The sequence below is a fragment of the Canis lupus genome, chromosome 5 (assembly GCF_048164855.1).
Source record: "Canis lupus baileyi chromosome 5, mCanLup2.hap1, whole genome shotgun sequence".
NCBI lineage: Eukaryota > Metazoa > Chordata > Mammalia > Carnivora > Canidae > Canis > Canis lupus.
In genome coordinates this window covers 28,724,761-28,737,177 of record NC_132842.1, presented here as the reverse complement: position 1 = coordinate 28,737,177, position 12,417 = coordinate 28,724,761, and the positions used below count along the sequence as shown (strand labels likewise).

Here is a 12,417-nt window from a genome sequence, read left to right as displayed (position 1 = left end):
AGCGTCCCTCACCACTGGTACTCACCCTTCTCCCCAGGCCTGACTCTGACCAAGCTAAGAGGGGAACAGGGGCCTCTGTGGCTGTCCCCAGCTGCTTGCTTAGAAGAGTATTTTGCTCCTAGAAGAAGAAAGTTCTTCTGTAATAATGTTTGAAATGCCTGATTTGACTGTACCATCTGTTGTGACTTCTCCCTTTCTCTCTTGTTGACAGTGTCATCAGCAAAGTGGTCCCAGCCCCTGAAGCTAAACCATCCCCTTCTCTGAGTAGACCCAAGACCCCACCGCCTGCAGCAGCCCCTGCCCCTGTCCCTATGCACGTCGCCCCTGCCCCGGTGCCTTCGCCGCTCCTCACGCAGTCCGCCGCGGCCCCAGCTTTGATGCCGGCCTCATCCCCAGCCATATCTGGAGCCGGAACCTCCAAAGCCCCGGTCCGAAGTGTGGTCACGGAGACCGTCAGCACTTACGTGGTACGCTGCCTTTTATTTCTGTCGTAGCTAAGCAGGAGGCACCTCCGAGCTTGCTCTTCCACCGTGAAAATGTTTTCAGTTACCAAGCGGTGTCTTATGTGTCACTACCGAATTTCAGAGGCAATTCTTTATGACCAGAAAGGTATTTCCACTGCATTTTCAAGCTTTGGGCTGTAAAGTATTGTATTAAGGTATTTGCATATTTAGTATACATAAATAATCAAATCATTGTCAATCATATGTCAAATCAGTATCACAGCATTGTTTTTCTTTAGTTTGTATTGTTTTATATGTATATGCAACAATGACAACATATAAATATAGGGATGAATAGTGATATTCAAATCCCACATTGAATTTCTCGTTCAACCAATTATTCACTTAAGAGTATAAGTTACGGGGATCCCTGGGTGGCGCAGCAGTTTGACGCCTGCCTTTGGCCCAGGGCGTGATCCTGGAGACCTGGGATCGAATCCCACATCGGGCTCCCAGTGCATGGAGCCTGCTTCTCCCTCTGCCTGTTTCTCTGCCTCTGTGTGTGTGTGTGTGTGTGACTATCATAAATAAATAAAAATTTTTAAAAAAGTATAAGTTACATAATGTACACAGATCATATGGGCCAGATGCTGTTTCTAGGTAAAGGTGCTAATTTATAGTATTTCACTGGTGAAGGTCTAGGATACTCTAGACCTTCAGGACCTTCATGTTAAGGAAATGAACTTTCAAACCACAGGGCTTCTTAAGTATCTAAGCATGTCTTCAGATGGTAAAACTCAGCTTCTTAATGAGTTCACATTGTTGTCATGGGACTGTTGTCAGGTATTTTCCCCATACTTAATATATCAGGTCTTACTCAAGTCCTAAAGTCAGGCTAGTAATGAAGTGTGTTTATAAATGCATCCTTTGTATAAGTGTGGAATGACATACGTATATACAACACAAAGATTTTAGGCGCACAGAGGCACTACATATACTGATACTGCTGTGCCACCAAATATGTAGACTGTGACCTGTCAGCCTCCTGATGCACAGATCTGTCTGACTAGATAGGATTGGGAAGTAGGACTCTGACAGTTATTATAAATCAGATAAATATTTTCTCTTTTAGGCAATTTCAATAGAAATTTCAATAAATCATTACACTTTTGAGGAATTCTAATGATATAAAGGATAAAAAGAAAATCTCAAAAGTACTGAGGGAGGATATAAAGACATGAAAAATTAACAGAAAAATATTAAATTGGCAATTCAAGGCAAAAATAGAAGATGCGCTAAAATTTGTGATCATCGAGGCACCTGGGCAGCTCAGTCAGTTAAGCATCCTCTTGGTTTCTGCTCAGGTCGTGATCTCAGGGTCATGAGATCAAGCCCAGCTTTTTAAGCTCTGTGCCGAGTGTAGAACCTGCTTGAGATTCTCCATCTCCCTCTGCCCCACCCCACTCATACGCATACTCGCTCTCTCGCTCTCTCTGTCTTTTAAAAAAAAAATCTGTGATCATCGAACTAGCCCATTCAAGGACCAGTTGTCCTGGGTGGTTTTTTTTTTGTTTTTTTTTTTTTGTTTTTTTTTTTTTGTTTTTTTTTTTTTATGATAGTCACACACACAGAGAGAGAGAGAGAGAGAGGCAGAGACATAGGCAGAGGGAGAAGTAGGCTCCATGCACTGGGAGCCCGACGTGGGATTCGATCCCAAGTCTCCAGGATCATGCCCTGGGCCAAAGGCAGGTGCTAAACCGCTGCACCACCCAGGGATCCCTGTCCTGGGTGTTTAAATTGAGGTCACATCACCCCTTGATTTCATATATAACTTCTTCTACCTCCGTTGCTTCATCTGTAATTAGACTAGATGATCAATACAATGTGTTCTATCCTTCTGATTCTCCAGAGGACTTTAGGGCTAACTCCCTGGTGATGGATCCAATTGGCATAGGCAACATGGATGGAATGCCTTGTATCTCCTCAGAGACACTTTGTAGACAGAGAACAAAATGTGTGTTTTGGGCTATTGAGCAACATAGGCTATTGAGCAAAAAGGCTGATTTTGTCACTGCCTGATAGTGGGACTTTATAGTGACCACTGTAGTGTTGCTCACGTTCCCCCAGCTCCAGCTTCCCCATTCTTCACGTATCCAAGGGTTGTTTCAGGATGAGTAAACAAAGTCAGATGTTTGAAGAGCTCAGTACACTGGTTAGATGTTAGTTATTAAGGATGCTATGGCCAATTTCTCTTGTAGCAACAGAGTTATGGCCTTCTCATTTCAAGAGAGGTCAACCAGCAGCAGGGCTGGCCATGCGTGGCCGCTGCAGGGCATAGGATGCTGGACCAGTCTTAACCCTAGACAGCTGGCACCAGAGAACTGGTGGTTCTCTGCCCTGAGAAGCAGAGGGTGAAACCAGATACGTAGCTGCCCACAGGCTTCTTCAGGAAGCTTTCAGATCAGTGTAGCTTGCCTTTGGTAGAGACCCTTCCAAAAATGGTCAGCCTTAAAATAGCACATCAGTGGAATGAAGCATCTGTGTCCCCAGTATACCCACCACACTCAAAGAGAGCCCTTCTTTTCTGAATATCTAGTCAGTGTTGTATCCGAAAAGCTAGGAACCAACTATACTTTGCAAAACAAACTGAATGAGACCATTTGCCGTGTGACTGTAAAAACTTTTGAAAATCAGCTTGTAGTCATTACTGTGTTCAGGAGGCCCGTCCTAGATTTGCTTCTTCCAGATTGGTTTTGTTAATGTGGAATTTGAGGAAGCGACTTACGGATGCTTCTTATTTGGAACTGCGAGGTTAGGGAAAGCAAACGCCAGAGCTCACCACATTCATAACAAAATGATGTTAAAATGTGTACCTCGTTGGCCTCCTGCGCCCCTTATTCTATTTGCCCTTTAGTTGATTGTGCTTTACTGAAAATGTCATAAAGGGAATGGAAAGTTACTTAGTAACAGCTCTTTTATATCCTTGATCTTATCAGCTAGTTCAGGAGAAGGGCTTGGCTAATAAGTAATAAGGTGATACACGCACATTGGGCTGCATGTATTAATTCCATGCCCGTGAATGTGACTGAGAAAGCTGCATACGATCGAGGTTTGTAGCTTTCAGAAATATCCACCGTCACTGCCACGATGACCGTGATTAGCACCGACTTACATGTCTGTGGTAGCTTTTAGATCAAAGTGGCTACAGGTCATACAGTGCATAGAACTGGTGATAAAATGCTTTGTTTTTATGACTTACAAAAGAGAGTATAAAATACTCATTAGAAGTGTCTTCTCACTGAGTACGTAGTAGCTCTCTCTTCTTCATGTGATCCCGGGGTAGGGATGATCGCGATCATGGCTTCAGTGAATTGTTAAACCGCTTGCTTGTTTATGAGGCTCACAGGATAAAGCGCTAATCATTCTTACCCTGCTCTCTTTTTGGTTCTTTTTTCACATTCCGTCTGTCTTTGTCCCCCTTTTCCCATCCTCCCATTTAAAAATCCTCAGATCCGAGATGAATGGGGGAATCAGATCTGGATCTGTCCTGGATGCAACAAGCCCGACGACGGGAGTCCCATGATCGGCTGTGACGACTGTGACGACTGGTATCACTGGTGAGTGCTGTGGGCCGGGCCAGGCTGGCTGCAAGGGGGAGCTCCTCAGGGCACAGCGGTGACCACGATCCATCCTGGACACTCTCTCCGTTCCACTACCATCCTAGGGCAGTGCAGGGAGCAAAATCACAGTAAGAATAACATGTAATTACTATTAATTGTAAAAATCGACAATCTTTGAAGTGTTGTTCTTCAACCTAAATTCCAAATATTTTGCCTAGCCTATATATCCTTCTTATTAAAAAAAAAAAAAAAAATGGAAGGGCACCTGGGTGGCTCAGTCAGTTGAGCATCTGCCTTGGGCTCAGGTCACAATCTCCGGGTCCTGGGATTGAGTCTCATCCAGCTCCCTGCTCAGTGGGGAATCTGCTTTTCCCTCTGCCTTACCTCCATTTGTGCTCTCTCTCATTCTCTCTCAAATGAATAAAATCTTTAAAGGAAAAAAAAAAAAGGAGATAAGGGGTTTCCCTTTCCTTTTTTTCCAGTAATATTCTATAAGCCTCAGCACTTGACAGTAGCCTTGAGGGATGCCCTTGGTAAGCAAGTCACAAGGTGCAGGAAGACATGGCTTGTCTGCCTGTCCGACCTCTCCAACAGCGCCCCCAAACTAAGCAAACGCTGCCAGAATGTATGTGAATAATCTCCTCATTTTACAGTTTAAAAATAAGATATAAAAAGATAGAAATCCACTCAGCCACATGATATAGGATGTACCTATAAGATAAAAGAAGAACCAGCCTGCTTCTGTCTAAAAAGGGGAATGATAGCTAATTCCTGCAGCATGGTGGCAGGAAGGGCCACCCAGGCACAGTCACCCCCCTGCCCAGCCACCACACCTCCCAAGTCGGAGCTGTTCAGCCTGGACCCTGCTAGACATGCTCCAGACCTAAAGATGATCTAATTATTTAAAATTATACACACAGGGAAGGAATATGTCCATAAATAAAGCTTCTTCATCCAAAATCTTGTTTGTTCCCTACCTGTGTAGGCCGTGTGTCGGAATAATGGCTGCACCACCAGAAGAGATGCAGTGGTTCTGCCCCAAGTGTGCCAACAAGAAGAAGGACAAAAAGCACAAAAAGCGAAAGCACCGGGCCCACTGACACGTCCTGCGGCGTGGCCTCAGAGGGGAGTTGGTGCAGGTCTGGCGGCCTGTCCACCGCCCGGATCCCTGCAGAGAGCGAACCTCTGGTGACCGGGGACAAGAACGCAGCGGCCACCCTGGATTGTGCCCCGGGACCACCCGGCAGTGTGACTGCAGAGAGACTTGAGTCGAGGCGTGGCCCAGGACCGCCACGCCCCACTTTTCTATTACCAGTGACAAGTATTATTAATAAAAAGACCGTAATCTTCCCTTCTGATTTTCTTTATTCTCTCCAGGGCCTTTTCGTTAAGGTATTAGATGAGAAGATATGTGTCAGCTGCCTCTACTGTAACTCCTGGACGTCAATAGTCTGTACAGTTTGCCACCTCTTCCCCTCTCTAGTAAGATAATCATAACGACAGAAGAGAACACTCCACTTGGAGTGCCGGTAAATATTTTTGTGATGAAAATATATGAAGCTTCCCTGCCCCCGCCCCCCATTTTTAGTACTAACATGTAAAATGTTCAGGCCTTTGTGAAATACCTTCTATTTTTTAAGAAAAAGGTTTCTATCATGTCCTGTTTGCTTTTTGCGCAGATTATTTTTGTTGACTCGCACGTGTTTTCTACGTTTGTGGCCATCGTCCCCATGCCCTTCTCTAAACTGCTGGCGTTCTCACTTGCTTCTACATTTCATCGACTTGTACAAAAACTCCCCCGACTAGCAGATCTCCCCCCTAATGTAAATAATAAATATTTATGAAGTAGTTATTTTTTAAATTTTTATCGTGTTTAATTCTGGCTTTCTCTGAAATCCACGGTGATTTCAGCCATGTCTGTAATTACTGCTGTACATAAGCGAAGAAGGCTAGAAACAGAGCCATAGTTCCAAGTAATCTACCTTGAGCTGAACCCGCCCGGTGCCCTGGTCGCTGTGGGGAGGAGGGCCCTAGCAGTTGGAAGGAAAACAAGGCAATTTAAATCCATTCTTTATGATTTGAAATTGTTTTGTTATCTCTAAGTTTCTTTGACTTACTTTTATGAAACGGACATGTAGATTCCCCAAAGTTAAAAAAAAAAAAAAAAAAAAAACTACAAAAAACAGGAAACGAAAAAACATAGACTGTAGCATTTTGTGTTTATATTGTTTTATTTCTGCAAATCTGTTCATTGAGATTGTGGTTTAAAAGGCTGAAATGAAGTATATTATGATTTTTTTTTAAAGAAAACTCATCAAATTTCAGGGTATCACAAAACTTTATTATATTACTATACTGCCCACTATTTATTATATGTTATAGATGTCTGAGAGATAAACCAAATATTTTATTTTTAATGTAAAACATCAAATTTAACTTTATTAGCATATTTTAGCAACTTTGGAATAAATATGGACTTTTACTTGATTTTGAAATAATCCCAATTTGGGCCAGTGTAATGGATATCTTGAATGCTACAATATGGGCTTTGAACCTAAAACAAATATATTAATAGAAATTGTGAATTTTTTTAACGCCAAGTAAATTGATATTAGTGTGTGAATTAGTCATATTTTAAGACTTATTATGTGGTCAGAGAAATGAGGTTTTCTGCCATGAATGTTAAATTGCAAATCAGTGGAAATGGAGCCGACCTTTTAAGGGTGCAGTATTTCACTGCCCTCCTTGTTCTAGAAGCCAAAATGTTTCTATCCCTACAAAGAAACGAAACATCTATGTCGAGCTATGTGTGGGGGTTTTTTTTTGTTTGTTTTATTAATTTGAGATCATCCTAAATACTTTATACAGTATTTTCACATGCACAGATATACCCATTAGTGCTTTTTGGAGAGGGATGGGGGTGGGGAAGTACAAAATAAAGATTATTGGCTATTTCATAGTTTGCTTTTCCATTTTCTTTATTCAGGATTTAGTTCCTTGAGGCATGGTCAGTGGATCTAAAGTTGCCACGTTTAAGTGAGCCGGTCACACTTCTGAAATAAGAATGGAGGTGCCTCTATATGACTTTCCCCCAGTCCTACTGTCGAGAGACTTCAGCCCATAATACATTGAAGGAATTTCAATCAGTTGTTGTCCCTTGCTATTTCATGGTTGCTTTCCTAAATCCAGTTCATGATTTTATAAATGGCCTTTGCAATAATAAAACCAAAGAATCATTTTCAGGGGGCTGGATAGCTCAAGGGATTAGTAATGGAATACAGAGCCTTTCACCTCTAGGTCAGTGAGGTGAATCCAGTCCAGGTCACTGGAGACCCAAAGCGGCTACCCTCTTCCGACCGCTCAGCGGCCTGCATGCACCGGCCTGGTGGTGTCAGCCTCTCTGCCCGACGGCTGTCCTTGCACCAGCCAAAGGAAGCTCGAGAAACTGCACAAAGAAACGTGGACCGGAAGATACAACACCTGTGTCACAGAGCAAAGTGAGCAAGTTGGCCAGAGCCGTTCTCCATAAAGTCGCGTGGAGAACAACAGGTCTGTAACTTAGAAAAAGAGTGTAGAAAGAGCGGACACGATTCGCTTTGTTTCATGCAGTCAACAAAGTCAGCCAAGGGGAGGCCCGTCCCGGATGGGAGGGGAAAGATGATGTAATCCAGAGCAAGGCTTTAGGGGACTCAAGAACCCCTAAGAAGAAAGTGGGTTTTGACTTTTGACGGAGGAAACATCAGAGCGAGCGGCAGCGACGTAAGGGGGGCCCGGGCCCAGCCCTGGACACCAAGGGACAGACAGGACCTGGCCTTGGCAGCGGTGTCCACCGACCTGGCTGTCCCCATCCGAATCGCCACTGTCACCTGCTCTGGGCAGACCACACTCTGTGAAGTGGGCAGCAGGAGGACACACGCACACACAGCACCCTGGCTAGTGATTTCATCGGAGGAAGCAGTGTTTTAAAAGGAGAGCAACACTCCCACGCCCGGAAAACAAACTTCTGATGGGATCATCTGCACGCACAGCCCTACGAGGCCAGCAAAGCGGGCTTTCTGTGCATGGCCAACCGGGTCTCTCTTCTGAGCATGTCTGCAGCAAAGTACAGTGAGGATCTTTATCCTCCAGCTGGTTTATGGTTCCAAACGTCCCGAAGAAAATCAGAGGGTATCAGAGCATTCCGGCTTTGTCGGGCTCCTTCTCAGAGATAAAATATAGTGCCTCTCTCCACTGTGTCACCTAAACTGGCTTTGTTCCCTTTTCAATAGGATGGTTAAACAAAGGCCTACTAACCAAATTAAAGTCTAAACTGAACACAGATATGGAAACGTCGCCAGTAAGAATGCTAATGAACGAAGTCCACGAAAGGCGTGCTGGCTAAGTTTTCAATACAAACAGCCCAGTGGCCAATGTCTCTAGATCACAGCAGTTTTCTTTAGAAGGTTTAAGTCTAAAAGTAGATGAGTTCCCCTGACTGAAGAGCGAGACAGATAAACTGTTCTGAATGAGGTCTCTCCGCAGCCGTATCAGCCATTCCACGAGGGAAGGATTTCTTTGAGAATCTCGCATTAGTCGTAGCGAAAAAGTATAAAGTCACCATTAATCCACACGTGCAGGCCAAAGGATGAGGCTGGAAATTAGATCCTTAGATGGACAGCGGAGCAGTTCATGCTTCCCGTCGTTTGAACGTTTGCTTGAGGTGTCCGTTACCAGAACGACTGCAGTTAACTGCCTTTTCATCCTGGACAACCTGGTCGTTAGTTTCTTTTCTAGAACAGTTGCAAACACTTGCATCTATTGATTGAACATTTGCTGGGCACCTTTCAAGCCAGATCAGCAAATGCAGGCTTAGAACTGAGCTGGGTGTTTCCCGGGCTCTGGCTTGCGAGGTGTGCGCGTCCTTTCTCGTTCTCTCCAGGCTGCTGCCACGATATAGTAGGTACGGAAATGTATGTCATCAAGTCCTGAGAACCTTCCTTGCTGCCCTTGGTGCCATTTCTCTATCATAACCTTTATCTACCCGAGACCACAGGCAGTTTTGATGTTAATATAGCTTTACATGTGGAAATGTTTGTGTTTACAACAAAAGATTTCAAAGCTTAGCAAGTGGTCACGTCATGGTAGGAACGACAGCCGAGCTGACATCCTATGAACACACTATACCCTCCACGAGATGTGACTGTGTGAGGCTTTCAGAACAGAAGCAGCATCTTCTCGGTACTTTGTCCTAAACCATAATTTCCTACTGTATCCTGGAAACCCAGTCGGCGTCCTGGTAACCTTCTGAAGTTTTGTCGGGGTTTTGAGTTTGGTCTTAGTTTTGACTAACGGAACATTTAAAATGGGATTATCATAGGCAGAAATTCATTGTCCTGTCCCTTAATGAGCCAACTCTAGCCAAGTTAGATGCTCTGAAGAAAACGTTTGTGCTGCTTCTAGTTAGCTCAAGGTTCTTACCAGAGGGAGTTCAAACAGTCCGAAAATATTATCAGGTTATATATTCTGATTATTTCTCCTATACTGCTTGGAATGTGGGTTAAGCTTCATTTGCTAGCTTTTAGAAAGTGAATTCTCTGTAAGTGGACTTCTAAATAACCAGTTCCCCACCTTTCCTGTCCTCTGTTAGTTTTGACATAGCTATTTGCAACATGCGCAAAAACAAATAATAAATAACAGGCCCAGGATGTCTTAGACTGAGCCATAATCCTCACACGTCTCAAAAAAAAAAAAAAAAAATCTTCGCCCGTCATCTCTCTAGGCAGGCACGTGATGTGCCATGGGAGTACAAAGGTGAAATGAGACGCGTCCCCGGGGCTGTAGAGAGCTGTCACCGGCAGTCGCGTTGGCAACATGTTCTGCACCTCAGAATGGATCCCCGCCGAAAGTTCACAGTAAGATGACCCTCCTGCACGCCCTCAACCGAGTCTGGACCCACCAAGGTGCGTAGGCTGTTTTTGGCGAGCTTCACACATTAAATTGATGCTCTGCTTCGCACATCTTTTCAGATTGCATTTAGATTTTTAACTGACTCTAGGATGATAGCAGCCAAGAGTACAGATTCAAATCCTGGCTCTGTTGCTCAGCTGCTGAATAAACTTGAACAAGTCCCATCTCTAAGTCTCCATCCCCTCCTCTGTAAAGGAGGAGTAAGAACACCTGCTTTGGACAGTCATGACATTTAACGAAATCGTATACCACTTTGCACGTTAAAAGCTCAATAAATGACAGCTATAGTGTCTATTGTGGCTTTATTTTTTAGCTTACTCCATTAATATGTATTATCTTGCTCTTTCAGTAATTTTTCGGTGCCCTACGAATTCTGGATGTTCTACGAGCCTAAGATTATGGGTTTCAACACCCCCACAAAAGAGTGATCTTAATATAATCAAGGCTTGAAAAGTTGGACAAGGCAGTAACTAGGCAATTTTTTTTTGAAGATTTTATTCGTTTATGTGACAGAGCACAAGCAAGGGTCAGCGGGAGAGGGAGAAGCAGACTCTCCACTGAGCAGAGAGCCCTGACGTGGGACTTGATCCCAGGACCTGAGATCATGACCTGAGCCGAAGGCAGATGCTTAACTGAGCCACGCAGGCACCCAAAATCATTTGATTATTGGACATAGATGATCACTGGGAGAGAGAGGCTTCCTCCCAGCGCCCCTTTTCTCCAGAATGGGCAAGTGCCACTTGATGTGGTGCCTGGACAGTAAACAGAGGCCTAGGCCCCGGTCGCAGACCCAAGTGCACCCATTAGCAGGACTGTAAGACCAATGTCAGTATGTCGTGCGACGCAGCTGACGCGGCCATGGTGTCTCTAAGTCACGCGGCTCAACAATCTCGGGGAACGAAACGGAGCAGGAAATCACGGAGGACACAGCACATTCCTCCCTTACATTCAGCCGCCTGTGGCTGCGCGGTTTCTGGACAACCTCAGGCTTTAGTGCAGTAAGTGTATCAGGTAAGCGTACCCAACTCACACTCAAAAGGAAGAGAGCTTTCTCCAGCCTCGGCAGCGTGGTCCAGCTGCACGACACGCTGAGTTAGGGAGCACCCTCTCCGCGTCAGGGACCCTGCTCAGTGCACGCCGACCCGAGTCCCTTAGCTGCTGTGCTCCACGTCGGGGCCACGGCTGCTGAGCAGGATTTTCCACAATGATGGAAATCCTCTATCATCCCTGCACCATCCAAGACGGCAGCCGAGGCCACGTGGCCTTTGACACTCAACATGTGGCCGCTACAACTAAGAAACCCAACTTTTGTTGCATTTTAACTCCTTGAAGTATAAATAACCACAGGTGGCCAGGAGCTGCCGCACCTCTAGAACATGCACACACATAGACCCTTCTTGCCACCGCACCAAAGCTCCAAGCCTCCACGTGCGCCAGGACGCTGCAGGAGAGGCAGCAACGCCATAGCCACGCTTCCTAACTCTGTGCCGTTCTCAGAACTTTGATCATGAGACAAAGATGCCACGCGAGGTCCGTATACCCTTGTAGCTCTGCCATTCTCTGCCTGAGGTGTCAAACGTTAGAAGTTCTGTGTAAGAGGCAGTGACACGAGAAACGTAGCCAATGCCTGTCATGATGTGAAATCCATGGGGAAGGGGTGTGTGTGTTGTGTAATGGAACCCAATTGGAAACCACTTACCCCCGACCCTTCTACAGTGTGGGTGTGTTTGAAAATAGCAAAAAAAGAAAATATCAAAGAATAAGCTCCAAGTTAAAAACAACAACAGCAAAAAGCGAAATCAAATTAGGATACAAAGGTAGGCACAGAAGCTGTTCACCTCTCGCAAGGGCAAATTTCAAAAAGAAGAGCAGAAGGACAGTTTCTCCAGCACGCAGAATGGCCGCGGCCGGGCAGGTGGAGCGAGTGTGTGGACTATCATCTCCTGCACAGACAGTGTCTTTAATTACAGAAGGCTGGAGAAAGCAACATTTATATTCCTTATTGTCCATAAAATGGAAAAAGGCAAGTTGAAGACTTTGGTTTCAACTTACCAACAATTCTTCACTAAGTACGTACTTTGTGTATCCAGGAATCTGAACCTACATACAAAATACCAGTTGTCAGGGGTTTGTAGCAGACTTGAGGGAAAATGTTGTGTTGCATCGACTGAACCATTAATGTGAACACAAGATGTGCTTGTTCCTAGCCATTCATTCAATCTAGGGACACCCTCGCGGCTTCCATGAGGTTCAAAGCATGTAGGTAATAGTGTTTCAAGGTCCACTTCATTTCTGGGATGCCCGGGTGGCTCGTGGTTGAGCATCTGCCTTGGGCCCAGGGCGTGATCCCGGGGTCCTGGGATCGAGTTCTGCATCGGGCTCCCCACAGGGAGCCTGCTTCTCCCTCT

The 12,417-nt window shown here is 45.0% G+C and overlaps 1 protein-coding gene across 3 annotated transcripts in view; it reads left to right on the top strand.

Annotated features, from left to right (window-relative positions):
* The window catches only part of TAF3 (TATA-box binding protein associated factor 3), a 180,172-nt gene extending 173,152 nt beyond the window's left edge, over positions 1 to 7,020 (top strand). For all 3 annotated transcript variants that reach the window (XM_072825874.1, XM_072825876.1, XM_072825875.1), the window contains 3 exons: positions 212 to 467; positions 3,954 to 4,060; positions 5,049 to 7,020. In XM_072825874.1, coding sequence (XP_072681975.1) covers positions 212 to 467; positions 3,954 to 4,060; positions 5,049 to 5,163 — 478 coding nt within the window. In that variant the 3' untranslated portion in view covers positions 5,164 to 7,020. The remainder of the gene's footprint in view (positions 1 to 211; positions 468 to 3,953; positions 4,061 to 5,048) is intronic.
* The last annotated feature ends 5,397 nt before the right edge of the window (positions 7,021 to 12,417 follow it).